Raw genomic sequence first — 27,209 nt, 5'->3', positions numbered from 1 at the left:
AAAATATTTTTATAATAGCATTAATTGTGCAATTATCTGATTAAAAGTAAATATAATTGCCTTTCGTATATTTACTAGTGTAAAATCTAAAGAAATGTTTATGTACATGAAGTGTGCAATTTTTAATTTATAATCTAATGAAAATCATATGGCCTAATCACAAAGTATACCTTTTAAATTATAATTAGTATAATTAGAATTTAATTTTCTTATATATATATATATATATATATATATATATATATATATATATATATATATATATAACAAAAGTATAATTAGAATAATTTATAAATCTGTGAGAACATTACAAATTGATAAAATAATTTATAAATATTTATTTTTAATTTATTATTCAATCCAACAATATGATTTATCCTGATAAAAAAAATTAATCAACCTTTTGCATTCTATATTTATTTAATTCTTATATAAAAATTACCTCTGTCTCTAATAAGAATATTCCAGAACATCACAAATTAGTAAAATAATTTATAATTTTTATTTTTAATTCATACTTCAGTCCAATAATATGATTTATCTTAATAAAAAAATTAATATAACGTTTCACACTCTGCACTAATTCAACTCTTAAATTAAATTTTGTAATTATTAGATAAATTAAGGTTATCTTTAAATACCAATCAAATTGTAAATGAAGCAATTTTCTTAAATATGATTTAATGATACGTTAATAAGCATTAAATATCAATCAAATGATACAATTTAAATTACATAAATAAAGTTTATTGTTATATTAAATTCTATTAAAAACACTATTATTAATATCATAATTTCAATTTTTAAAATATTTATTATTCAAAATATAAAATTGATCCTAACTCAAAATTTTAATTAATTATACTAATTGTATTTACGTCAAACTTAATTTATGATAATAAAAACCAATTACAAAGTTTTTAATATTAAATTGAATTTGATAAATGAATTTTAAAGAGTAATATTTTGTTGTTTCTAATGCTGAAAACTTTTAAATTTTATATTCTACAAATTAAAAATAAATTGTTTTTCCGTTTAACACATTAGATTGAATTTGTAAAATATATTTTTTATAACTACTTTATTATTATTATGAAAATTTTAATTTTTGATTTTGATTTTGATTTAGTTATAATTTCTTATTAAAAGTATAAATATCTTCTATATTAAATATTATCAAAACTGTAACAAATAATCAATAATTCAAATATTTTATTGTTCACGAAGCATTTTTTTTGTATTTTTAATTAAAAATTTAAATTTTAATCAGAATAAAAAGTATAAAACAAATTATTGAAGATTTTGACCCTTGTATAAAATTATTTTATAATAACTTTAAATGAGAAATTATCTAATCCAAAATTTAAACATTCTAAACAATATAAAGTTAAATTTTAAAATCTTTATTCATATAAATATAGAATTGATCTTAATTTAAACTTTGTAATGAAGTCAAAAATTAATTTATCATTTAAATAATAAGAAACATACAAAGATGTTAAATGATTTAAATTAAAATTTAAAAAAAAATATTAATTTGATCAATTTAAATTGTTGTTACATATGTGTGCACCTGAGTATCCTGTGAGATCTATGCCTAAAAGTTGTTATACATTCCAATTATAAAGCGAATTATATGTGGGAAATGAAAAAGACAAAATAATTGGAAATAAAATGAGGATATGTCTTATTTAAAAATCAGAAAATGGAATGATAACATAATATGAGCATATGTCTATATATATTGAAAATTTAACTAATAGATGTATGTTAACCTTAAATGAATCGATTTTGGTAAAAAAAATAAAAATCTTTCTCTTCAAATACCATTATTAGGTATTAAACTTTAAGACAACAATAGAAAAACATTTTTCTTCAATATATTTTGGATGAAAAATAATGTTTTGATTAAAGTTTTATACAGGATCTCATTTGTTTAAATAAAAGAAAAAATAGTCTAACATAACATAAAATAGAAGTTTTCATGTGTCTATTGATATTTACTCAATTAATCAAAATAATGATTATTGATTGAAATGATATTTTTATGTCCACTAATTACTATTGAAGTTAATATTTTTAATATTTTGGTTTTCATTCAATTTTTCTAATCAATTATTTTTTCTGTTGTTGACATTTTCATTTCACGGTCACATCGGTTAACATATGTTGTATGTTATTTTTCATATTCTAATTAAGACTAATTGAAGCCTGTTTTTTTTTCTTATATATGTATAATTTAGATATTATAACAATAGTAAGGTCCCTTTTATTCTATTAAACCAAAAATATATATTGTAAATTGAAGATATAAAATAAAAGTAAAATTATTATTGTATAGTATTTATATTATAGTACTACAAGTACAAATTAAATATAAGAATGTATGAGAAAAACTTGTATAATGATCATACAAATATAAGATGAAATAACAATTAATGATAAACATAAAAAAAAACAAATTTTCCTAAAACTTTTACATATTAAAACTAAGTAATTTATTATTTTCTTTATAATTAAATCAAAACTTGTTGAAGTAATATAATAAATGATCAAAATAGCTAGATGGGTAACATTGTTATAACTTGAATATTAAAAATCTATACTTATTTCCTCAAAATTATGAAAACACAATTTGTTGGTGTGATTATTTACTAATACTATTTCTCCAACCATAGTCATTACCCCATCTAACTAGAGAAACTGATTTTTATGAAATGGAGTAAAGTTGTAGAAGAATGTTTGTCCTATATAGAATAGAAATAATATTATATTAGATTGTTTGAAATAAAATGACAAAAAATCTAGATGAAATCAAACCCAATAATTATAATTGAAAGAACACAAATTAAACAATGAACAAAACAAAAGCTAATGTATATAAAACACAAACTAAAACATGAACAAAAACAAACAAAACCCAACAATTACAATTAAAAGGAAAAAGAAAACTCACATAATAGTATCATTGATTACAACAATATTTTATATTATGTTGCATTAATTCATTTTTATCTTCATATATGTCACTCGGATAACCATATTAAGATAAATTAATTTGGATGATTAAGTATTTTTAATAATCATTGGTTATATTTAAATTTAATTCATACAACTTTTATATAAATGATGTCTAAACTTCTTCTTATATCAAAACATTATTTTTTTAATTTAAAATTATAAAAATTATATTTTATAAACTATTATATATTATATTTATGTTATCCTAATTCATTGTTATATTTATCTATCACACGACTATCCATACAAAATCAAATTTATTTGGATTATTATATATGTAATTGTTTGAGTATTTTTATTGCAAAAATACGTCTTACATGTTTATCATATTTTAGTTTATGTTTCTTTTTATATTAAATCACCTTTCATTTTGTTTTCAAATTTAAATTATAAAAATTTATATTTTTAAATTATTATATAATCTATTTATATTATGTTAATTCAAATTTGTATCCATTTATCATTAAATAATCATATACTAAAACAAATTCATTGGAATGTTTAAACTATTTTTTTTATCAAAACATTTTCTTAATTTGATTTTATAAAAAAAAATATTTTTAAATTATTATATTTTTTTTATAATGTTGATCCATATTTATATTCGTGTATTACGTAACTAGTCATATCTTAGCATCTATCCATTTCTTATTATAACCAAAAATCTTGGAAGTAAATATGATATTACATTGTATCCATGGATGAAAAAAATATCTTAGAGAAGTTATTACTTAAAATTCAGAAACCTAAAAAAATAATATTTTTTAATGATAAAAGTTATTATAAGATAAGTATATTTAAATTTATTAATTTTATTGATCCAAAATTTTAGATAGACTCATTGTTGAATATTTTAAATTAATAAATATTGAAACTATCTACAATTAAACACTTATATATAAATTTTTTATATTTAAATATTAAGATGAATGACATCAGTTTTAACTATAATAAACCATTATGAAATAAGAAATACAATTATGAAATAAGAAATACAAGTAAACTCTTCAAAGTATTAAATAATATAACAAAAATTTGTCATCAATGACATAATAAATTCTAATAAAAATTATAAATAAATTTAAGAATGAAATATTTTATCCAGTACTAAAAAGACTCGCACACAATGCATATATAACTATGTAAGTGTAAGAAAACAATTATTTAATAATTTCCTTGAAGCACAAACCGTGTAGAAGGTTCATGATAATTCAGATCAACTAAAAAAGGAAAAGTTTCATGATAATTCTTACAAATCAGCATCACTATCATACCAAATACTCACGGTTGGAATGTGAGCAATCTTTGGCCAGTCTTCGCCTTCTGGGTTCTGGCATCGCTGCTTGAGGTTGGGGCAGCCTCCAATACCAAGATGTGAAATGGATTTGGGAAGACCCTCCTCGGGTAGCTGTTGGAGGTTGGGGCAGTCTATAATATTCAATTCCTTGAGAGAGGAGAGCTGACAGAGCCCCTTGTAGTCCAGTTTTTTCAGATTTCGAAAACCATATATGCTTAGATTAATAGAAGAGAGTGGCAGTAAACCTTCATCAGGAAAAGATTCCGCATCCAGCTTTCCTATCCCCAAGGTTTTCAGAGGGGGATTGTCTCCCAAAGCCCCTTTCAGTGAGGCCATGAGTCCGGAGGAGCATTTATAGAGTCCCATCTCTTTAAGATTTGATGGCAAACCTCCTTCAGGGAACGACTCAACTCTTGGACAATCATATATTACTAGCTGCTTCAGAGATGGAAGCAGTATATGCATGCTTCCAGGCAATGATTCTAACTGAGGGCAGTTAGCGAATCCCAGACTTTCAAGATGATTAAGGGTGTGATCCTGTGTAATCATCTGTAGATTACGAAAGCCACCGAGAAAAAGGATCGTGAGTGCTGGGAAGAAATCTAGCGGAAAAGTCTTTAGAGAGTCACAGCCATCATCACTCATTTCACAATCGCAAAACATTACACCAGGCTGCATCTGTTTCGGGCAACAATAAATTTCCAGTTCTTTCAAAGTATCAGACTTTTCAAGCAACGATGCTTCCATGCTGTGTCCGCCCATTCTGAGCTTTTTCAAAGAAGCCCAGTCAATTTGCAGCTTTCCAAAGTCTTCTAGGTTTAGTTTTAGTGCCCTGGGAGCTGAAGCCTCAAGTTGTTTGCAGTCACTAATTTCTAGCTCCTTTAAAGGAAGAAGTTGCTCTGGGAGGTCACCTTTCAGCTTTGGACATTTCTTTATAGAAAGATATTGAAGACACGGAAAAGCACCTGTCACAGCTTCACATTCCCATTTTTTCCATGCTTTCATAGAGGAGAACTTCAATCTTTCCAACGATGGAAATGAAGAAGTGCTATTACCATAAAAATCAGCACCAATGCTCACTATCCCATCAAGACTTGAAATCTTAAGGTTCTTGAGAAATGGCAAAAGTCCAAGGGAAGGCAAATGTTGGCAAGATTGACAGTTGTTCAACTCTAAGGACACCACATTTGATAAAGAATTATCGGATAACCAATTTGGGAATTGTTTACCACCATAGTTGATGATTGATAACTCCTTCAGGTGTTTGGAAGGTTGTAGATTCTCAATTACAATTACATCCCTTTCTTTGGCAGAATCATCAGGGTTTCGGTGTGAATTCCATTCAAACTCTAGTTCCACAAGGTGTGTTTTATTTTTCAAATCTGCAGCTAATGCATCTGAGGGATTCTCAATATTCTGCAGCTCCCTAAATGATAATCTTTCATGAAGAAGATTGAGCTCTCCGAATTTCTGAATGGTGAACTCACTACGTTTGCCAACATGAAAAGAACTCATGGATACTTGAAGATTCTTCAGCTTTCCCAGATGCGGTGGCACCTTTATAATTTCAGTATTTACAAATTCAAGGCGATGCAAATTGGTGAGTTCATGCAAATTTGAGGGCAGCTCCCTCAAATGTCTACAATCATTCAACTTCAGTATTTGCAAGTTGTAGAGTGAACATGTGGATTCAGGTAGTTTTTCAATGTCAGTATGGGAAAGGTCTAACCAACGAAGATGTTTAAAATTGCAAACAGAGTCAGGCAGCTCTTTAATGTCTAAACAGTGAGACAGAGATAAGACGCGTAAGAACTTCAACTTGGAGAACAATTCATGTATCGACATCTTGCAATTCCAACTCGAGTGATTTTCATTCATTCTCCAGCTTGTTGGCATAAATGTACGCAATTTTTTAGTATCACATGAAGTTCCAAACTCATCAAAATATCGTTCCGTAATCATTGAAACTGAAAAATGACGGGTTGTTTTCTGTGTACATTTTGCTTGATCAACTCTCAACCTGAAATAGATGTCCCCACAAACATATTTTGCCAAATCATTTAGAAGGTCATGCATGACAAATCCTTCAAATATGCTTGATTGTTGAAAGAAGGACCTTGATAGTAAATCATTGAAGTACTGCTGGCCAACTTCTTCTGGACTCTTACTGCCTTGATGGCAGTGTAGGAAATTTTCAGCCATCCACAACTGAATTAAACACTCCTTGTCAAACTCATAATCCTTGGGGAATAAAGCACAGTAAGCAAAGCATGTCTTGAGATGGGGAGGAAGGTGGTGATAGCTCAATGCTAAAGCAGGAACAATACCACTATCCTTTAATTCCCATATTTCACTTTGCAACACGCTTTCCCATTCCCGGGCAAATGGTTTGTTGTGTAATAGACTTCCCATTGACTTCAAGGCCAGAGGAAGTCCTTTACATTTTTTAACAATCTTCCTACCAATCTCTGGGCATACTGGATCTCGTGGAAGATTATCATCTCTGAATGCATGTTTTGCGAACAATTGCCAGCAATAATCTTCTTGTAATTGCTCCAGCTTGTGTTCTTTTGACCTCATGGTAGAAGCAACTTCCTCACTGCGTGTTGTGACAAGGATCTTACTTCCCTGAGCTCCACAAACAAGAGCATTCTGCACAGCTTCCCATTTAAGCCTGCTTTCGTTCCAAATGTCATCCAAAACGAGGAGAAATTTTTTATCTGCCAAATTTTCTTTTAGTCTTCTCTGAACTATTTCTAGCTCTCTACCATGATCAGTCGAATCAGTAATCGTGTCAAGAATTGCTCTTGATACGTTGAAAACATCAAATTCCTCTGAAACACAGATCCAAGCTTTGACATCAAACTTACTCACTATTCTTGGGTCATTGTATACAAGTTGGGCAAGCGTGGTCTTACCCAACCCGCCCATGCCCACGATAGAAAGTATTGATAGCTTTTCATCAGTGTCAGAAGTGATCCAGTCCAAGATCAATTTTTTGTCATCATCTCTGCCATAAATATCACTTTCTACCACCGAAGATGCTGATGGCAATTTCTCTAACACTTTACTACCCGATCCTGATCCAACCCCAACACCACTGGTCCTTGTCAAACCTAGATAACCACCTCGGCTTTCAAGATCATCCAGGTCATCAAGGATTTGTTCCATCCTTGATTCAATTTCCTTGTCAAAAGAGCTCAAAGAAGAAGGTCTGAAGAAATTGCTCACCTGGTTAAGAATGGGCTGGGATTCAGCTTCTACTTGGCATTTGGAGAGTTCATAGTCTATATCAGCCAAGAGATCCTCTGCTTCAAACACTACATCTTTGGCCATAAAAAGCCAATCTCTGACACGTGCATCTCTGAACTGCTTAAGTTCAGCATCATCAGCAAGAACATCGATGGCTAGTAGCTTCACCTTGATTTTGCTCAGCAGCTTCTTATTGAGTTTTCTTCCACGAAAGTAGTCCACAAAACGAGAAGCCAAACTGTCAATTGTCTTCTGAACGAAAGTAGAAACAAGAGCACCAGCAACCATTTCTGCTGCCATGGTAGGAATGAAAGTAGATGAGTGGAAATGAGTAATTTGAAAACCGCAGTATATGCCAATGACTAAGTGCTGGGAAGGGTCAAAATATTTTGGTGAAATGAGTAATAAGATATTCTATGAATGATGGTTGGCTTTACTTGAAGAAGGTTGCCGAAAAATGAACATTTTTTTCTTTGATGACCAATAACTGCTGAGTCTTCCGGATAAGACAAACAATGACACCTGCATTCCTCCCTTCGTATTCATTAAATTATCAAGTTATACATAATTGTACTTTTATATTTAGGAAACAACATAGAAAAAGAGAGGAGGAGGTCTTATTTCTTAACTGTATTTCCCAAATTTCCAACTTCTTGAATATTCTTTGACTTGATAAGGATTTCTTAATCCGATATAATATATTGCATGCAAATTTGTTTGATATCCTTAGTTTATTCACTTAATGAAAGATTTAATTAAGCAAGTTTAGCACATTTAGTCAGACAGTATGTTTAAATTTGATGATTTAATTATTATGTCCAAAGAATGGTATTAATTTCTTGATAGTTGGTAGCTCTTAAGTTATGTCTGATATTGGTTAATTAATGAAAACTTTAGTATGTCTAGTCAATTTCAGTAGCTAAAATATCGTACATGTATATTTAAGCCATAATAGCATGCCGTTATGTATATTGCAACTCAACAAAGGATAGAAACTCTGATCGAATTAATTAAATAACTCAATAAAAAAAACTAATTGAATAAATCATTTATTTTTTTCATTTTTCGACCATTTTTCTTTTGGTACATTTTGTTATTTTTATCACATTTTTTCCATCCTTTTTTCATTTTCTTAATTTTTCGTTCACTCTTATTAAGTTTATAAATTAGGGCTGGCCAAACTGATGGAAGGTTAATGTATGATGAAATGTGTAAAAACTAGCAAGCTATTTTATGAATTATGAATGAATGAGTGGCTCTTATTCTGAGAGGGTAAAACTTTTGGGATATTTTCCATGACTTGATTAGAAAGGGTTTTGTTTGTACGTACTGTGTGTCACACGTTTCTGTACGATGGCCTGAGATTTTTTTATTTGTGGCTGTCAACCATAGTCTTCCCTAGAAAGAAAAAAAAATTTAACTGAAAGTTTGGGTAAAAACTCATCCTGCATCTGCAAGTTCTAAGAATTGTGGAAGGGTGAGACTGAGCAGAATAAGGACCTTTAACACTGATTTGCACACCCTGAAGACCAAGCTCATTCATGCAGGGTCGATGTACTGATGAAATAAGTAATAAGCTATTTTTATAAACAAACTTTCCTAGCAAATACAATAGCATGCATTTTTTTATTTTTTAACCCGCAAATATTTAGTTGTTAATAAGTTAATTTTTTTTAGTGAGAGACTTGAATTCATAAGCATGCATGTAATGTAGGTGTGAGCTGTATTCCACGAATAAATGAGTGGCTATGATTCTGCAAATGGTAGCTTTTAGGATATTTTCCATGACTTGTTATTCCAAAGGTTGTGTCTCACACGCGCGTTTCTGTACGGTTGCTTTAATTTGGGTTGGTGAACATCTTTAATTTTCTCTGATGGCCCGTCAACCATAGAGTCTTCCCTACAATACTTACATTAACAGCAGCTAGCTGTATTTTTCCAGGAATGAATGAAAACAGTTTATTATTTTCTTTACAATTAAATCAAAAGTTGTTGAAGTAATATAATAAATTATCAAAATAGTTAGATGGGTGATATTGTTATAACTTGAACATCAATACTAAAATTTTACACTCATTTTCTCAAAATCATTAAAATATAATTTATTGATGTGATTATTTCCTAATATTCTTTTTCTAATAATCATCATCCCTACCGCACAAGAGAAACTAATGTTTATGAAATGGAGTAAGATTGTAGAAATTTTTTATTAGGAACCCAGTGGAAAGAAAAATTTATCTAAAAATAAACACAATTTATTTGTATTTATTAAGATTCAAAAATATATTCAAGCCTTATTTGTAAACCCACACAACACGCCAATACCTAATTTTAATAATTCTGACAAAAAAAAATGAAAAATTGGCAGCAACGGATATTCACATAAAGCTAGCATCAAAATGAAATTTTCGCCGGTCCCTTTTGTTGTACACATTCCTAGCACTAAGCAGAAGAACTGGGTATTTTGTAATGTTTCGCATAATATTCTTAATAGAGTTTTGGAATCCGTTTCTAGTTTGCTTTGGCCACCTTGCATTTCCATGCCACGAGCAGATTTCAAGTCTTCGATCAACTCTCGTCTGCAAAATAATACCGATTATTTTACATGCTTTATGAGACATGATTGTTTCAAGAAGATGTTTTCTATCATTAATAAATTATAGCTGATCCCACCAAGCTCGGACAAAGAAGGAAGATTATATTAAGTCATCCGCAGTAAAAAAAATTAAAATATTAGGAAACAAAAAAAAATTATACCACAAAACAAATATAAATCTAGTATCTACATGAAGAATCACCAACATAGTTTAGCCTAATTAAATTCAAGATATCTAACATCTTACATATATTTAATTTAATGAAGACTTTAATGTGCTTAGTCAGTTTTGACTCACATATCAATAAAAAAAATCAAGAAACCTAACATCATACATACACATATATATGTGTAGAGTTTAATGACAGTAAGTCAATCCATAGCAATAATAATTTAAAATGTATGTGTAAACAAAAAAAAAAACTTAAATAGCTCAGCAGAGCATAGCAAACTCTGATCAAATTAAACTAATTAAATAACTCAAATATACACCATTAAGTTTATATATTGGGGCTGGCCAGATTCAGTGCAGGGTTAATGTAGTGATGAAATAAGTAATAAGCTATTTTTAAGAACGATCTTTGCTAGCAAATACAGTAGCACATGATGTTAGGAATGCCAGTGTGAGCTTTATTCCATGAATGGATGAGGGGCTATAATTCTACAGAGGGTAACTTTTGGGATATTTTCCATGACCTTCTACTTACTGCGTGTCACGCGTTTGAGTACGATTCCTTTAATTTGGGTTGGTGAACATCTTTTTCTTTGCTGGCCCGTCAATCATAGTCTTCCCTACAATACTGACATTAACAGCAGCTGTATTTTGCTCAGTGTCTTGGCTCTTGGGATGTTTTCGGAAAATACTGAACCTACTATATTTTAGAATTTAGGAGAAAGGTTCCTCCAAAGCAAACATGAGTACTGTATCTAATCACTACTAAAACCAGTATATCCAATCTTAATATAACTAAGGTTATCCAATCTTAATATAACTTAGGTTATCTTAGGATTCAAGTTGGTAAATATTTTTCTAAATTTTAATGCACAATAAAAAAATTTAATACACCAAATGGAATAAGAAAAAAAATGTTGCTTATAGAATAAAAATACTTTTGACCTCTCACAACTTTAACCAAACATGCATTTTAACATACCATAACGATCTTATCATACTAAACGATGATTTACATACGCTTTATTTACTTTGCTCATTCAAGTACAATATATAGAAATAAAACTGTTTTATTAGAAAGTTAGGGAATAAATTGCACATCCAGTTTCATGTTTGCTTGCCATCTTGCATTTTCATGCCACTAAGATATTTCAAGTCTTCAATCAACTCTCGGGTCTGAAAAATAATATGGATTACTTAACATGATTTTTGAGACATGATTGTTCCAAGAAAACATTTTCTATCATTAATAAATTATAGATGGTCCCATCAAGCTCGGTTAAAGTTAATTATAAAACCAATCATACGTGGAAAATGAAAAAGACAAAATAATTGAAAAATAAAATAAAGATATGTCTTATTAAAAAAATTAAAGAATAGATGTAGGTTAACATCAAATGGAAGGATGACCTAGTACGAGCATATGGCTTTATATATTAAAAATTTGATGAATAGGTGTATGCTAACCTGAAACATATAAATCGATTTTGATAAAAATAAAATAAAAATCTTGCTCCTCAAATACCATTATTAGGTATTATCCTATTAAAACGATAACAATAGAAAATCTTGCTCTTAAAATATTTTGGATGAAAAACAATATTTTGATTAAAGTTTTGTTGAGGGTCTTATTTGTTTAAATAGAAAAAAAATAACGTAACATAATATACCATAAAAAAATTTCATGTGCCTGTTGATATTCACACAATTAATACAAAAAATGACTATTGATTCAAATGACAAAAAATTATCAAAATAGTTAGATGAGTGATATTGTTATAATTTGAACATCAATACTAAAATTTTACACTCATTTTTCCAAAATCATTAAAACATAGTTTGTTTTTGTGATTATTTACTAATATTCGTCCTCCAATAATAATCATCACCCCTATTGAGCAAGAGAAACTAATATTTATGAAATGGAGTAAGATTGTAGAAAAATGATTGTTCTATATATAATAAAAATAATATGATATTAGATTGTTTGAAAAAAATGATAAAAAAATCTAGATGAATTAATCAAACCCAAAAATTGTAATTGAAAGAAGACAAATTAAACAATGAACAAATCAAAGACTAATGTATATAAAACACGAACTAAACCATGAATAAAACACAAACCAAACCCAAAAATTGCAATTGAAAGAAAAAAGAAAAAAGAAAACTCACCTAAATTGTAAATAATGTAATATTTCTAAAAACACAGTCGAAAGAATAAAAAAAAGAGAAGATATCACAAATTAAAAAATTCTTTAAAATCAAATTTATTCAAAATTATTTACCTATAGTCGTGCTAAGGTTGAAAGCGTGAGCTATTAAGGAGAAAAATCGAGGAACCATCAGTCTAAAAAAGAGAGTGCTAAAACTAAAAGTCACTCTATAATGTCCACTTATATTTGGTTATATTAGAAAGACATTAATTATAATATTTAATAGTATTAGTGATTACAACAATTTTTTTATACACAGTGGTTACTATAATTAATTTTTTGAATTTCTAAAAAATTAACTCGAGTGTTGAAAAATATTTTTTATTATTTTGTTTTTAAACTTCATTTTTTTCTATTTTTATATTAAAACAAGTAGGGAAAATCTCATATATAAAGTAATGAAGATTAAAAAAATAAATTTGATAAATAAAAAATAATTACTAATTCATGAGGCACGTACAAGTAAAATTTTGTGTAGTTTTTTATTATAGAAGATGATCCAACACTTGTCATGACATCTCAATGGAATAAAATTGACTAGATGAAAAAAAGAATAAAATGATGATTGATTACATTGATCGGTTCGTTATTTATAATGAATATATATATATATATATATATATATATATATATATTATGTATCAATTGTCTACTTAGTGAAGAAAACTTAACTTTTCAATTTTTTTTTAAATTTAAATGATGTTTATTTCTTTCATTTTAAAAATATTTATTAATTTGATCAATTTAAATTGTTGTTACATACGCATGTACCTGGGTATCCTCTTAGATCTATGCCTAAAAGTTGTTATACTTTCCAATTATAAAGCAAATTATATGTGGGAAATGAAAAAGATAAAATAATTAAAAATAAAATGAGGGTCTTATATAAAAATAAAAAACGGAATGATGACATAGAATGAGCATATGTCTTCATATATTAAAAATTTGACGAATAAATGTATGTTAACCTTAAATGAATCGATTTTGGTAAAAAAAATAAAAATCTTTCTCTTCAAATATCATTATTAGGTATTAAACTTTAAGACAACAATAAAAAAACATTTTTCTTCAAATATTTTGGACTAAAAATAATGTTTTGATTGAAGTTTTGTACAGGGTCTCATTTGGATGAAAAAATAGTGTAACATAACATAAAATCAGAAGTTTTCATGCGTTTATTGATATTTATACAATTAATCAAAAAAATGATTATTGATTGAAATGATATTTTTATGTCCACTAATTATTATTGATGTTAATGATTTTGATATTTTGGTTTCATTCAATTTTTCTAATCAATTATTTTTCTAAAGAACTGCAAGCAAGAAGAGAACATTCATCAATAGGAAAAGAACATTACCAATTTAATGTTACCACTGAGAAAAGGGAAAGGAAAAGGAAGTGAGTGACCACTGGAAAGTTACCTGACAACCATTGGTATTTGGTCCGCTATTTGCCTGCAGATTAGACAAACAGGACTTAAGCCATTTTTAGTTGAAATAAGTGAAAGCATAATTTAGTCATACAAATTGAATCAATTGATGCCATGATTGTTTGAAGCTTAGCAAATTAAATTTAATATGACTCCAAAGTTTCCAGGAAGTAACAATTGCAAGTTAACCTGTTAAAATATGTCTTATAGATTTGTGTATGTATGTACTGTCAATAAGTGCTCCAGTTAAGGAGCTATTTCAGGAATAGATAAACATAGCAATTATCACAGTAAATAATACCATACTGGTGCATATTTATCCTTGTGTGGTCATTCCATTAGCAGTCTCCATTTTCATATTACCCAAAATGACAAAGGTAGAAACAGCAAACACATACCATGGACAGAAGGCCAGGACCAGTGTGTTTCGCAGTAAAGTTTTCATCATCAAACTAGAGTCCATAGATGGAAACACATCCACTACCATCACCCTTCCAAGGAAGAAAAGAATATATTAGTAAAGATTTCACATAAAAGCAGGATTTAATTCTTTTGTTGTTGCTGATAGCATTTATACAAACCAGGATTTTATATAAAACCAGTTCTAATTTGGGAGTACATATGGCAGTTAATTTATAATAATATAATTTGAACCCCAAGCATATCATGCTCCAAACTAAAAACTCATTTAACTTTTTGTTATCTGAGAGAATACCATTTCTCCCTTGGTCTAGTTGTTTTAATTGAAATTTTATCATTATTTATGATATTGATATTTCAGTGTTTGACATTTAATATAATGATGCTACTGGCTATAATTTCCAAAATTCAAATTAAATGCATATATAAATAAAGCATTAATCAAGTTACATTGTTCAAGATAATCATATCAATCGTCTCATATCCTTAGGTATCATTTGGGTTTAGTTACATATAGTAGCATGATAGCAAACTCCACCTATGGTCTCATAGTCTATTACAAAGCCACAGGGTAAAGGAGGAGGGTTGTTTTAGGCCCCAACAGTCAATGTAAACTTGTTGAAACCCCAGACAAAGAACTCATGACTGTTTTGTGCTAATGCTAGATCATTACCTAAAAGTAACACACCATATGCCTAAAGTAAAGTGTTACATGAGCTAGTATTGCTGCGTGGCACCTGAATGTAGCACAAAATGAGAAAGGACCCTCAATTTTCCAGACGGATATGGTTATAGAAGCTAGTCTAGAAGTGTTTGATTAGGTTTGCTAATTGGAATATTGGTTTGATAGTTAAGCTTTTGGAAGTGATGGACACCATGATTTGGAGAAGGATTAACATCATATTTCTTCAAGAAACTAAATAGGTTTAAGAAAAAGCAAAGGAGCTGGATACTATAGGATTTAAACTTTGATACATAGGGAAAGTTAGGGGGAAGACCGAGTCGGTACTATTGCGGATAGAATTGAAAGAATAATGTGGTGGATGTAAAAGGAATAAGAGACAAGATCTTATCTTTAAAATTAATGGTTTCATGGGAGACTATCAATATTTTCTTATGCACCACAAGAAGGAATGGAAGAAGTTTTTGGAGGAGTTGGTTCAAGGCATTATGTTGGAAAAATAAAATAAAATAAAATAAAATAAAAATTCTTATAGGCAAGGATCTAAATGGACATATAATTGGTAGTGAGACAAGGCAATTTACAGGAGTTCATGTGGATTTGGATTTGAAGAGCCAGATGAGGAAGGACAAATTATTCTTGATTTCAAAATGACATATGATTTCAAGATCAGAACACTTGTTTTAAGACTAAGAAGCGGGAAGAACACATATCACCTATAAACATTCCAAGTAAACAGCTTGCAAAGATTGCAAGGTAATTCCAAAAAAGAGCCTTAATTCACAACATACGGTCTCTTGGTCCTTACTGTTTGACAAATTACAAATCCAAAAATCAACTAGTGGCAACCCAAAGGTGACGTTAAGGGAAAAAATCATTGGAAGAAGGTAAGAAACAAAAGATTGTTTTAAAGCCTAGCATGTATGCAATAACACAAAGATGGGCAAGGTATCGAAAGGTTACAAATGAGACAAGGAAAGTTGCTACAAGACCCAAAACTTTATAACTAAATTAACCATCATGTTATATGTGTCCAATAAGAATATGCCATGCATATGGACCATAAAGTGTACTCAGCTTAATTTATTTTCATGAATGTTGACACAAAAACTAGACAAGAACAGTACCTTTACATCACGTGCCTCAATCATAATATCTTTAATCACTCTATGAAATTGAGAACCCTTGTAACCAACAGGCAGTCATGTCAATAAGATCAGATCATAAAAAGTATTGGTTAACTTAAACTCACAGACTTAAAAAGGCAAACATTCAGTATCCTTTTGGCAGTCAATACAAGAATAAATCAGAAGGGGGCAGGGGCTCAAAAAAATACCAAAAGGTTGTTAATTTAGAAGATCCTACCTAGTCTCAAATGAGACGGGGAGGAAGAAATGTAAAATGTACTAATAACAAATAAACATAAATAAGACCTTTAAAATCACAATACTTAATCAAGCTTCAATTCAAGATAAATAACATGTGCCTTGTACTTTGATTTGATATACAATCTTAGCATATATTTTGTTCTTAGATTTATTTAATAAAATAATAATATTTTTCTCTCATCATTTCCACCATGTTGGTGGAAGAGAAGAGGGCAGATGTCAGGCCAGTTGGAAGGGCTAAACAGAAATTACAGTTGCAAGGAGGCAGAAGTAAATGCAGATTTTAGTGGCACAAAGAGATGAATTACTTTCCCATTATAATTACAGATTTCAGTCGAAGCAAGATCACGACAGCAAGGATTTCTGGCTGGGGTATATTCAGTTACGAATTTTCAGGGTTTGGTTCTTGCTCACCCTAGACATCTGGTGACCAGTATGATCTTACAATCCCACAGGTTCTATGTGCTGGGATGGTATCCCAGCAAACGAGTTTGCGGCTAGAATTGGGATCACTTAAGCCTTCCAAATTCACAGAATAGTAGAATCATGAATTTAACAACCATCCCCCTTCCCAACAAGTAGATGTATGAGGCATTATTCCAGCACAAGCGGAGACTTTCCAAAATTCAATCCTATGACCTTCGGGTCACAAGATAACAACCTTATCACCATGCCAACGTTGACTTAGAAATACCATTATATTAATTTGTCATCATGACAGTAGTCATAAAAAAATTATGATAGCAAAGAAGGCAAGACTAAACACCATCAGGCTGATCCTCATTCAACTAACAGACTTTGAAAGCAGGAAATGATGAGGCGTTTCCAACTTAGATTAAGGCTATGAATCTTATATTGCAAATCAGTAGTTGTAATTATTAAAGTATACTACAGCGATGATAATGATGTCATGGCTAACATAAAAAGAAGAAGAAAAAAAGCACAGCAATAGATCATAACTATCATCATGACTCTAAATGAAAAGAGAAAGAAAACCACAATAGATTGATGGCCAGACTGGAAAAGATTGTTTCAATACCCGTACTCCCCAGTGCAGAACTGCCTGCCAAATAAAAAAAGCCAAAATTAATCAACTGAACTTCCCAATAAAGAGAATCTCAATGCAATAACAAACACCCACACACACAAAAAAAAGAAGGAAAGTTCAAAATACAGTTGAACAAATAAATTGTCTTTGAGAAGTATTCAAATCATCTATACTAATACTATTCTACAAGCACACAAGATTCCAAACATGCATTGCATTTACAAACATATTTTTTCTATTTCATTGTCATGTATGTAGCTGAATGAAATGCAAGCTGAAACTTAAGTTTCTTAAATTCTAAAGTAAAACAGATAATATCACATTACATCAACTAAGAAGAAAAAAAAACTAAACCTGCACTTTTGCAATTAAAATGAATAAACTTTTGTAGACTAAAACAAAAACTAGTGATTTTTGGTGGAAGTTCATTCACAAGTTGATAGCAATGCTTAAAGCCAAGGGGCACTCTAACTAAGCACTAAAAGAAGAAACGCTTTAAGACTAGAAGCATAGATACCTGAAATTTTTGGCGGTTTTTGAGGCAATATCGGCGAAGAGTTCCATCTTGATTCGACTGGCGGGAATGTTACCGATGGTGACATCGAAGAAGACGATGGGGTTCTTAGGGTTTGGAGGTCGCACGTGCCACTCCACACCCGTGCTTGTATTCCCTCCGCCTCCAATTGAACCAGCCATTTCACTCTGCAAGACAATTGTAATTTGCACCTGCACGCTCGTTTTTTAAAACCAAATGGAATGTGGGTAAGTATTCATTAAAGGTTAATTTTTTTTTTTAGAAAGAAATATACATTTCTAGTATAGGAGATTGTGAGAGGTCGCCTTTTGGTTTGGGATCTAATTTCTAGTCATTCATTTTCTATTTTTAGGTATGACTAGCTAAGAAATAAGTTTTATATACTGTTATATTTATTTCCTTGTGTGGGCACACTTGGAGATTTATTAGTTAGATGTTGATGGGATTGTCATAAGCCACAATACTATTTAATTAATTACTTTTCTTATTGCATGACGAGACAATGTTATATTTAATGTCATTGTGCGATATAAGTAAATAGAAAAAAGTGAAAATTTCACAAGTACTTTCCAAAACAAATTAAATATAAGACCTTTGAAATAAATTAAAATAAAAAAATCTTCAGCATTAAAAAGAAGTATGGTGTCATGTAGCATTTGTTACTTGTCCAAATTTGATAAATTAAGATAAAGTCTTCAACATTAGAATGATTAAGAAAAGAGTTTCTTCAAATTAATTTTGACTCAAGATTGCTGTGGAAGATCAACAACCATTAGATACTAACTTTGATCTTCATTATGTCCCAGTTTGTAGTCTTAAAATAAAAAGAGAATGCACAAGAATGGGGGTTTTAATTATGTGCTATGTATTTTAAAACTTTTTCACATACAAAAAGGTTTTCTTTTGTTCAAGCACTTTCAAAAATAGATTGTCTACAAATGTAAAGTGAGAGATAAAAATAATAGGGAGATAAAACATTCAAGGATAAATCCTGGTTCACTCTATAACAAGAGCTACGTTTAATCTCTTCTAGCTGAAAGATTTTCACTAATTAAGCAAACTACTTACAACACCAAGTATTCTCGAAATCTCTGTAAGTTTTACGGCAACATTATCTTGGTCCAAGATAACCACCCAAATAATATTTATTTCTCTAAGCCTTTATAGGCTTTTATGAAGATATGTCTTTGAAAGATTACTCACAAAGTGAATGTTTACAAGTTAACCATTGTTATGGGCAGTGGACTGTGATACCTTGGTTCAATGCAAGGTTACCTCCTGAAGAGAGAGACTATGGGAATAAGCTTTTTTCATAGTCTTATTCATTTGCTTGCAGCTTCATATACTGCAGCTTTATTGTAACCCAACAAACTAACAGATTTAACAAACTTGTTGGTAACTAACTCAAGAGAATAAACTAACTACACATGTTGATTATTATACTTTGGCTTCCTAACATTTCCTAACCCATCAAAAACACCTCGTCCTCAAGGTGTTGGGTGCAAAAAACTGAATATGAGTAAAACAGAAGTTTAGCTTGTGTCAGCCATATACGACAGGTCGGACCAATTGTTATGCGTTGGTGTGAGAATTAACTGTTAGAATTTATGTCTCATGTGAGAGGCATGTGACTTATGTAGGGACTAATAAGTATATAATTAACGATTAAGGGTTAAATTGTAATTGGACTTTATAAGAGAAGTTTATAGGGTTAACTGCTACTTGATGGGAGTAGTGGTTATAAAAGGAGGTCAATACCCACTAACGTGAAATAAGGTCCCCTTCCTTACCAGAAAAGTGTTCTCTTTCACCCATAATCATCACGAACGGAGAGAGGCAAAAAAGAAAGGCTAAAGGAAGTGAAATCTTATTTCGCTCCTCTTTCAAGGAAATCAAAGTGCACCGGAGAGAAGTTCCTATAAAAGAAAGGTACAAGTCTTCCTATGGAGAAAGGTACACAAAATATTATCTATTGTTTATTGATTATTTGTGAGAATCATAGGTTTCAAGATCCTGTTGTTTCCAATAATTGATAGTCTAAGAAATCCCTTAAGTATTTTTCATGTGGTATCAGAGCATGTGTTATGAAATTTATGATTCTCCAAGAATGATTTAATTTTTCTCAATTATGCATGAACCCTAATTATGAAATTTAAGGATAATTTAATTTCTCTCAATTATGTATGAACCCTAATTATGAAATTTAGGGATAATTTAATTTTTCCCAATTATGCATAAATCCTAGTTATGAAATTTAGGAATTTTATTTTCCGCTGCATGTATTGTTTTATTGGCAATATTTTATTATTGTTGAATACCAATTTTTGGAGAAAAATTATTTGAAAATTTATGATTATCGGAGAGAAAGTTGCACGACATGTATATATTAAATTTGGAGAAAGTTTTTACTTCTAATGGTGAAAGAAAGGAAGCGTGCCATTAACGTAAAGATTTAATTCCAATTTTGAAAAGTTGCGCAGGGATGCTAGCCGTATAGGAAATTTTGGAAATTGCTATTTGCAACCTTATGTTTGCTATTTCCAATCCCACTCGATCTTTTTTTTTCCCGAAAAATTATTGTTGAACGTGATTAAAGGATTGAAAGTTTATGTTCTATAATTAAATTAATGTGAATGTTTTGTGATTATTGGTAGCAGTAAATATATATGTATGCTACATATTTGTTTGAACGTGTTTGAATGTAAAAACACAAATAAATGCAAATATTATTTTATGGCCTGGAATGAAATTAATAGAATGGTTATGAATTGTTAATAGCAATAAGTATGTGCAGGCCATATATATTTGGTTGGAATTAAATGTATGTTGAATTTGTTAGTCACCAAAGTGGCCAAATTTGTAAGGTTATTTAATTTCAATTATATTTGGTTGGAATTAAATGTATGTTGAATTTGTTAGTCACCAAAGTGGCCAAATTTGTAAGGTTATTTAATTCCAAAATTAATGATTATTTCAATTACTCATAGAATAATGGATGCTAAATTATATGATTATTGGTTTATGGGTAATTGAAATTCATTGTTATAAGGCATTTATGAATCGCCCAAAGGTTGATTAGTTGTTCTTATAATTAATGAATATAATTGTAGGCGATTTGTGTGTATCATTAGTTTTATTTATATGCCCAAAGGAAATAGATACTACTAATTGGTGCATATTTAATTGCCAAATAATGTTGAAATTTTATTAGCATCATTATGTTTGTATGTTGTGTATTGGTGTATCACTCAAAGGAGAACATCAATATACATTGACTGTTATATGGATGAATCATATGTATGACATGTATTTTATGTCTCAAAACACTTATGTGAATTTTATTTTGTAATACATGTTTTGAATTCATTGGATTCTTATGTATCATTTGTGCCAATTTTAATGGGCTTAACTTCTCTGACTGAAATGAGCAAGTCCAATTTCACCTCGGTGTTTTGGATCATGATCTTGCTATGTTGGAAGAGAAGTTTGTTACTATTATTTATGCTAGTAGCAATGAAGAGAAAGTTCATTATAAAGCTTGGAAAAGATATAACAGACTCAGCCTAATGTTGATGAGAATGATTGTTGCAGACAGTATTAAGACAACTCTCCCTAAAATCGAAAGTGCTAAAAAAAAGGTTTATGGGATTAGTGGGAGAGTGTTCTCAAACAACTGATAAGTCTGCTGCTGGGACATTAATGAGTACATTGGCCACCATGAAATTTGATGGTTCACGTACTATGTATGAACATGTCATTGAGATGACAAACATTGTAGCAAGACTTAAGACCTTAGGAATATAATGGTTGTGAATGAGAACTTTCTTGTTCAGTTTATTCTAAACTCATTACCGTCTGAGTTTGGTCCGTTCTAAATGAACTATAATACCATGAAAGATAAATGGAATGTGCATGAATTACACAGTATGTTAGTTCAGGAAGAAACGATACTTAAGAATCAAGGAAGTCACTTAGTCCATTATGTAAGCCACCAAGGGAATCAAGGAGCTTGAAAAGAAATTTATGAAGAAGCATGATAAAGGCAAAGGGTCATTAAAGAACAATGACGACTCTTTGCAAATCCAGAAGAAAGGTATCAAAGGGCAATAATTGTCAATTTTGTGAAATCAAGACATTTCCAAAGGGATTGCCTAAAGTGTAAGTCTTGGTTCGAAAAGAATGGTGAGCTTAATGCTCATGTATGTTTTGAATCAAAATTAACTGTAGTTTCTCATGATACATGATGGATTAATTCTAGATGTATGACTCATGTTTCTAACATTATGCAGAGATTCCTTACAATCCAAACCATAAGCCCAAATGAGAAGTTCATTTTCATAGGGAATGAAGTGAAAGCTCCAGTGGAAACAGTTGAGACTTATTGTTTAAAACTCAACACTGGACATCGTTAAGATTTATTGGAAACTCCTTATGTACCTAGTTTATCTAGAAATTTAGTTTCATTATCTAAACTTGATGTTACTACATACTCTTTTAATTTTGGTAATGGATGTTTCAATTTATTTAAGCATAATCATCTCATTGGTACTGGTATTCTTGTGATGGTTTATATAAATTGGAAATAGACAGTTTTTATGTTGAAACTGTTTTAACTCTGCATCATAATGTTGACACTAAACGTAGTTTAGTGAATGAACGATCTGCTTTCTAGATTTTATGGATCTAAATATTTGTGTGGGTTGTATTAAGGGAAAACAAGCAAAACATACAAAGAAAGGAGCTACAAGAAGCACTCAACTTCTTGAAATTGTGCACACTGATATTTGTGGACCTTTTGATGTTAGTTCTTTCGGAAGGGAAGTATACTTTATCACCATTATTGATAATTATTCATGTTATGGTTATGTCTACTTACTGCCTGAGATTTCTCAGACAATGGATGCCTTAGAAATTTACTAGAATGAAGTAAAAAGGTAATTAGACAGAAATGTGAAAATTATTGGATATGATAGAGGCGATGAGTATTACGGAAGATATGATGAAACTAGGCAACACCCAGGTCCATTTGCTAAGCTTCTTCAGAAACGTGGCATTTGTGTACAATACACAATGTCCGGTATACCACAACAAAATGGTGTATCAGAAAGGCGTAATAGAACTTTAATGGATATGATTAGGAGTATGTTAATCAATTTGAATTTACCCGTATCTTTGTGGATGAATGCCTTGAAAACTGTCATGTATTTGTTGAATAGGGTTCCTAGTAAGGCAGTTCCAAAGACACCTTTGAACTGTGGACAAATAGGACACCTAGTATAAAGCACCTACATGTTTAGGGTTGCCAGGCAGAAATAAGGATTTATAATCCGCAAGAAAGAAAATTGGATGCAAGAACAATCAGTGAATATTTCATTGGTTATCCAGAAAAATCAAAGGGGTATATGATAGAGGTGGTGAGTATTACGGAAGATATGATGAAACTAGGCAACACCCAGGTCCATTTGCTAAGCTTCTTCAGAAACGTGGCATTTGTGTACAATACACAATGTCCGGTATGCCACAACAAAATGGTGTATCAGAAAGGCGTAATAGAACTTTAATGAATATGATTAGGAGTATGTTAATCAATTTGACTTTACCCGTATCTTTGTGGATGAATGCCTTGAAAACTGTCATGTATTTGTTGAATAGGGTTCCTAGTAAGGTAGTTCCAAAGACACCTTTGAACTGTGGACAAATAGGACACCTAGTATAAAGCACTTGCATGTTTAGGGTTGCCAGGCAGAAATAAGGATTTATAATCCGCAAGAAAGAAAATTGGATGCAAGAACAATCAGTGAATATTTCATTGGTTATCCAGAAAAATCAAAGGGGTATATGTTTTATTGTCCTAATCATAGTATGAGAATTGTTAAAACTGGAAATGCAAGGTTCATAGAAATGGTGAAATCAGTAGGAGTGCAGTTCCACAAGAAGTGGAAATTAAAGAAGTTAGAGTGCTAGTCCTTTTAGCTTGGGCCTCTAGTAGTAAGGTGATTGCTCCTTTTAGTTGTTGTTACAAAATAAATGAAGAGGAGCAACACAATAATGAACCCATGATGCATAATGAACCTATTATGGAAGAACCACAAGAAGTAGCATTAAGGAGGTCTCAAAGAGAAAGGAGACCAGCTATTTCGAATGATTATGTGGTGTACCTACATGAAATAGAAACAAATTTAAGCATTAATGATAATGATCCAGTTTCGTTTTCACAAGCTATAAGTTGTGATAATTCTGAGAAGTGGTTAAATGCCATGAAAGAAGAGATAAATTCCATGGAACATAATGGAGTTTGGGATCTTGTAGAATTACCAAAGGGTTGTAAGAGAGTTGGTTGTAAGTGGGTCTTCAAGACTAAACGTGACTCTCATGGCAACCTTAAACATTACAAGGCTAGACTTATTGCTAAGGGATTTACTCAAAAGGATGGCATTGATCATAAAGAGACGTTTTCACCGGTCTCACGAAAGGATTTTTTCAGGATTATCATGGCATTAGTAGCCCATTATGACTTGGAGCAACATCAGATGGATGTGAAAACTGCCTTTCTAAATGGAGATTTAGAGGAGAATGTTTATATGGACCAACTAATGGAGTTCTCAACTGAAGGAAAGGAACACATGATGTGCAAACTAAAGAAATCAATATACAGTCTTAAAGCGAACTTCTCGCCAATGGTATTTGAGGTTTAATGATACCATTATTTCCTTTAGATTTAAGGCAAATACTGCTTATCGGTGTATGTATCTGAAGGTCAGTGGGAGTAAGGTTATTTTTCTAATTCTGTATATTGATGATATCTTGCTTGCAACTAACGATCTTGGTCTTCTTCATGAGACTAAGAAATTTCTCTCTAGAAACTTTGAAGTGAAAGATATGGGTGAGGTAAGCTATGTGATAGGGATAGAAATATTTCATAATAAATCACAAGGATTGTTAGGCTTATCTCAGAAAGTATATATATCGATAAAGTGATAGAGAGATTCAAGATGGAAAGGTGTTTAACATCGCCTATTCTAATTTAGAAATGAGACAGAGTTAGTCTCGCACAATGTCCTAGAAATGATAAGGAACGAAAACAAATGAAAGTAATTTTGTATGCATCAGTTGTTGTTGTATCTGAGAGCTGAACTTGTAGTATGTTTTGAGGCTACAATTCAGGCTAATTGGCTGTGGAACTTTATTTCAGGGCTTGGAATTGTCGACAGTATTGCTGACTGCTGAAAATGTATTGTGATAACTCCGCAGCAATATTTTTTGTAAGAATGACAAGTACTCTAAGGGTGCTAAGCATATGAAATTGAGGTACTTTGTCGTGAAGGAAGAAGTTCAGAAACAAAGAGTGTCAATAGAACATATTAGCACAAACCTTATGATAGTTGACCCTTTAAATAAGGGATTATTGCCCAAGACATTATAGAACATGTTGAAAGTATGGGCATTATTGTTATTGATGATCATTAAGTGTAATTTACCTTATGTAATTTTGCTGACACTCTGAGCTCAATTATGATATGTTTCTGATTACTTGTTCTTTATGTTTGCATGCATGTTTGTGTTAGAGTAATGTTAACAGGTTTTGTCTTGAATGAAGACATTATGTTGGATCAATTATGTACTCCTAACTAATGGTCATATTAAGGAGAAGACTAATTTGTAGTACATGAAAGAGACTATGTCGATTAGATGATGTACAACCGCCATAACTCGAATTGGTTCATATTCTTAATCATGAAACTATGATGTACCCAATGTACAAAACAATTTAGTCATTTTTAAAGCGCATTATGTTAGTTAATCTATTTATTTATTTAGTCCATAATATTTATTAATGTCACATGTGCCAAGTGGGAGAATGTTAGAATTTATGTCTCATGTGAGAGGCATGTGACTTATGTAGGGACTAATAAGTAAATAATTAACGATTAAGGGCTAAATTGTAATTGGGCTTTATAGGAGAATTTTCTAGGGTTAACTGCTAGGAAGAAAGAAGAATAATAATAGTCTAAGAAACCCCTTAAGTATTTTTACACTAACGCAAGGAAGAAAGAAGAATAAGCCATGGTTCGAGGTCAAGGTCCCTCCTTTGCAACTAAACTTTCATTGAAATAATTCTCTGCATTATTCGTACATGCTTCAAGCTTTTATACAAGCTACAGTGAGTATTAACGAACCCTCAAACAACTCTAACTACCAGCTCATGCAGTTAACGGATCGCTAAACTAACTAACGCCATGCATGCATCTTCTTCCTGCTGCATCTTTTTTCTAACATCATTGAATACAAATAACTTTTTGAATACAAAGGATAGGACAGCTCATAGCATATTAGAGATCATCCAGTAACAAAGAGCATGCTAGAATTCTCTGCATTTGTAGCGTTGTTCTTCGTGGCTCTTGAGTATTCTTCTAATGGAACTTTGATAAGATGTTTGTTGAGAAATAGGCTTCTTCCTATTTTGATGTGCATTAAATGTATGGGATATCAAATCACCAAAAGTTGAGGGGAGAGAGTCAAACACCAATGGTGGCAGTATCAATTTATACCAATAGGTTTTTTTTTTTCTCTTTCTTAATGCAGGTTAGACTTATTCTACCTTCTTTTATTTAACTACTTCGATACTAGTTTTGATAAGTTAACTAACTTTTCTTGTTTAGCTTGTACCAAAATCAAAGTTACTATTAGAGCTATTTCTATTCCACATTAAATGAAACACAACATTCAAAAAGACAGTAAATATAGTCATCTAAGTAACTTAAATCTATTTTGAAAAGAGTGTATTAAGGTTTTGCTCACCGGAAAACTCATTGCATTGTCCATTAGATAACAGATACCATATGTATGGTCTTTTTGTAAGAGAATTTATGATAGAATGATTTTTTTTTAACAAAAATGAGTTTTTTGAGAAAATTAAAAATGAAAAATTATTTGTTGATTTCGGGCAATTTTGGTTATGATAAAATTTAAGATATGTTAGTCAAAGTGACACTCTGCTTGTGGGAGGTGTCACCCGATTCACTCCATCCATATAAGAATATTTAGCATTAGTCAAGTAAATTCTAACAAAAGAAAAACTTACTCTAAATGATTTAATTATTTTTTAAAATTAAATATTTAAACAAATGATATATTAATTAATTATTGAGTCTC

General features: G+C 30.6%; 2 protein-coding genes across 8 annotated transcripts; both read right to left on the bottom strand.

The window, feature by feature from the left end:
• Positions 1 to 4,126: 4,126 nt before the first annotated feature.
• LOC114386521 (disease resistance protein RGA2-like) lies at positions 4,127 to 8,109 on the bottom strand. The gene has a single exon (XM_028346531.1). The coding sequence runs from the start codon at positions 7,868 to 7,870 to the stop codon at positions 4,271 to 4,273; it is 3,600 nt and encodes a 1,199-aa protein (XP_028202332.1). The 5' UTR covers positions 7,871 to 8,109; the 3' UTR covers positions 4,127 to 4,270.
• Positions 8,110 to 9,803: 1,694 nt separating this feature from the next.
• LOC114387256 (peptidyl-prolyl cis-trans isomerase CYP22-like) lies at positions 9,804 to 18,395 on the bottom strand. Of its 7 annotated transcripts, none has more exons than XR_003661279.1 (6): positions 18,039 to 18,102; positions 17,513 to 17,536; positions 16,213 to 16,269; positions 14,382 to 14,474; positions 13,976 to 14,008; positions 9,816 to 10,149 (listed from the first exon to the last, which is right to left on the bottom strand). XR_003661279.1 is itself a non-coding variant. In XM_028347407.1 (6 exons), exons 1-5 carry the CDS (start codon positions 18,215 to 18,217, stop codon positions 10,903 to 10,905), a joined length of 465 nt encoding a protein of 154 aa, XP_028203208.1. In that variant the 5' UTR covers positions 18,218 to 18,395; the 3' UTR covers positions 9,816 to 10,149; positions 10,874 to 10,902. The 7 variants fall into 7 exon arrangements, 6 of the variants coding, with proteins under 6 accessions (XP_028203206.1, XP_028203208.1, XP_028203207.1 ...); XM_028347407.1 differs by lacking the exon at positions 16,213 to 16,269 and adding an exon at positions 10,874 to 11,038 and having other exon boundaries at positions 18,039 to 18,395; XM_028347405.1 differs by lacking the exon at positions 16,213 to 16,269 and having other exon boundaries at positions 9,804 to 10,149; positions 18,039 to 18,395.
• Positions 18,396 to 27,209: the final 8,814 nt, after the last annotated feature.

The sequence above is a fragment of the Glycine soja genome, chromosome 15 (assembly GCF_004193775.1).
Source record: "Glycine soja cultivar W05 chromosome 15, ASM419377v2, whole genome shotgun sequence".
In the NCBI taxonomy this organism is placed as follows: Eukaryota; Viridiplantae; Streptophyta; class Magnoliopsida; order Fabales; family Fabaceae; genus Glycine; species Glycine soja.
Note: the sequence above shows the minus strand (reverse complement) of the source record. Positions and strands in the feature narration are given on the sequence as shown.

Coding starts and splice junctions, on each gene's coding strand:
- LOC114387256 (XM_028347405.1), bottom strand. CDS start 18,217: ATGGCTGGTTCAATTGGAGGCGGAGGGAATACAAGCACGGGTGTGGAG. Junction 14,475..17,512: donor TTCTGCACTGGGGAGTACGG/GTATTGAAACAA, acceptor CTTCCTTGGAAG/GGTGATGGTAGTGGATGTGT. Junction 10,150..13,975: donor CAAATACCAATGGTTGTCAG/GTAACTTTCCAG, acceptor ATTATTTTGCAG/ACGAGAGTTGATCGAAGACT.
- LOC114386521 (XM_028346531.1), bottom strand. CDS start 7,870: ATGGCAGCAGAAATGGTTGCTGGTGCTCTTGTTTCTACTTTCGTTCAG.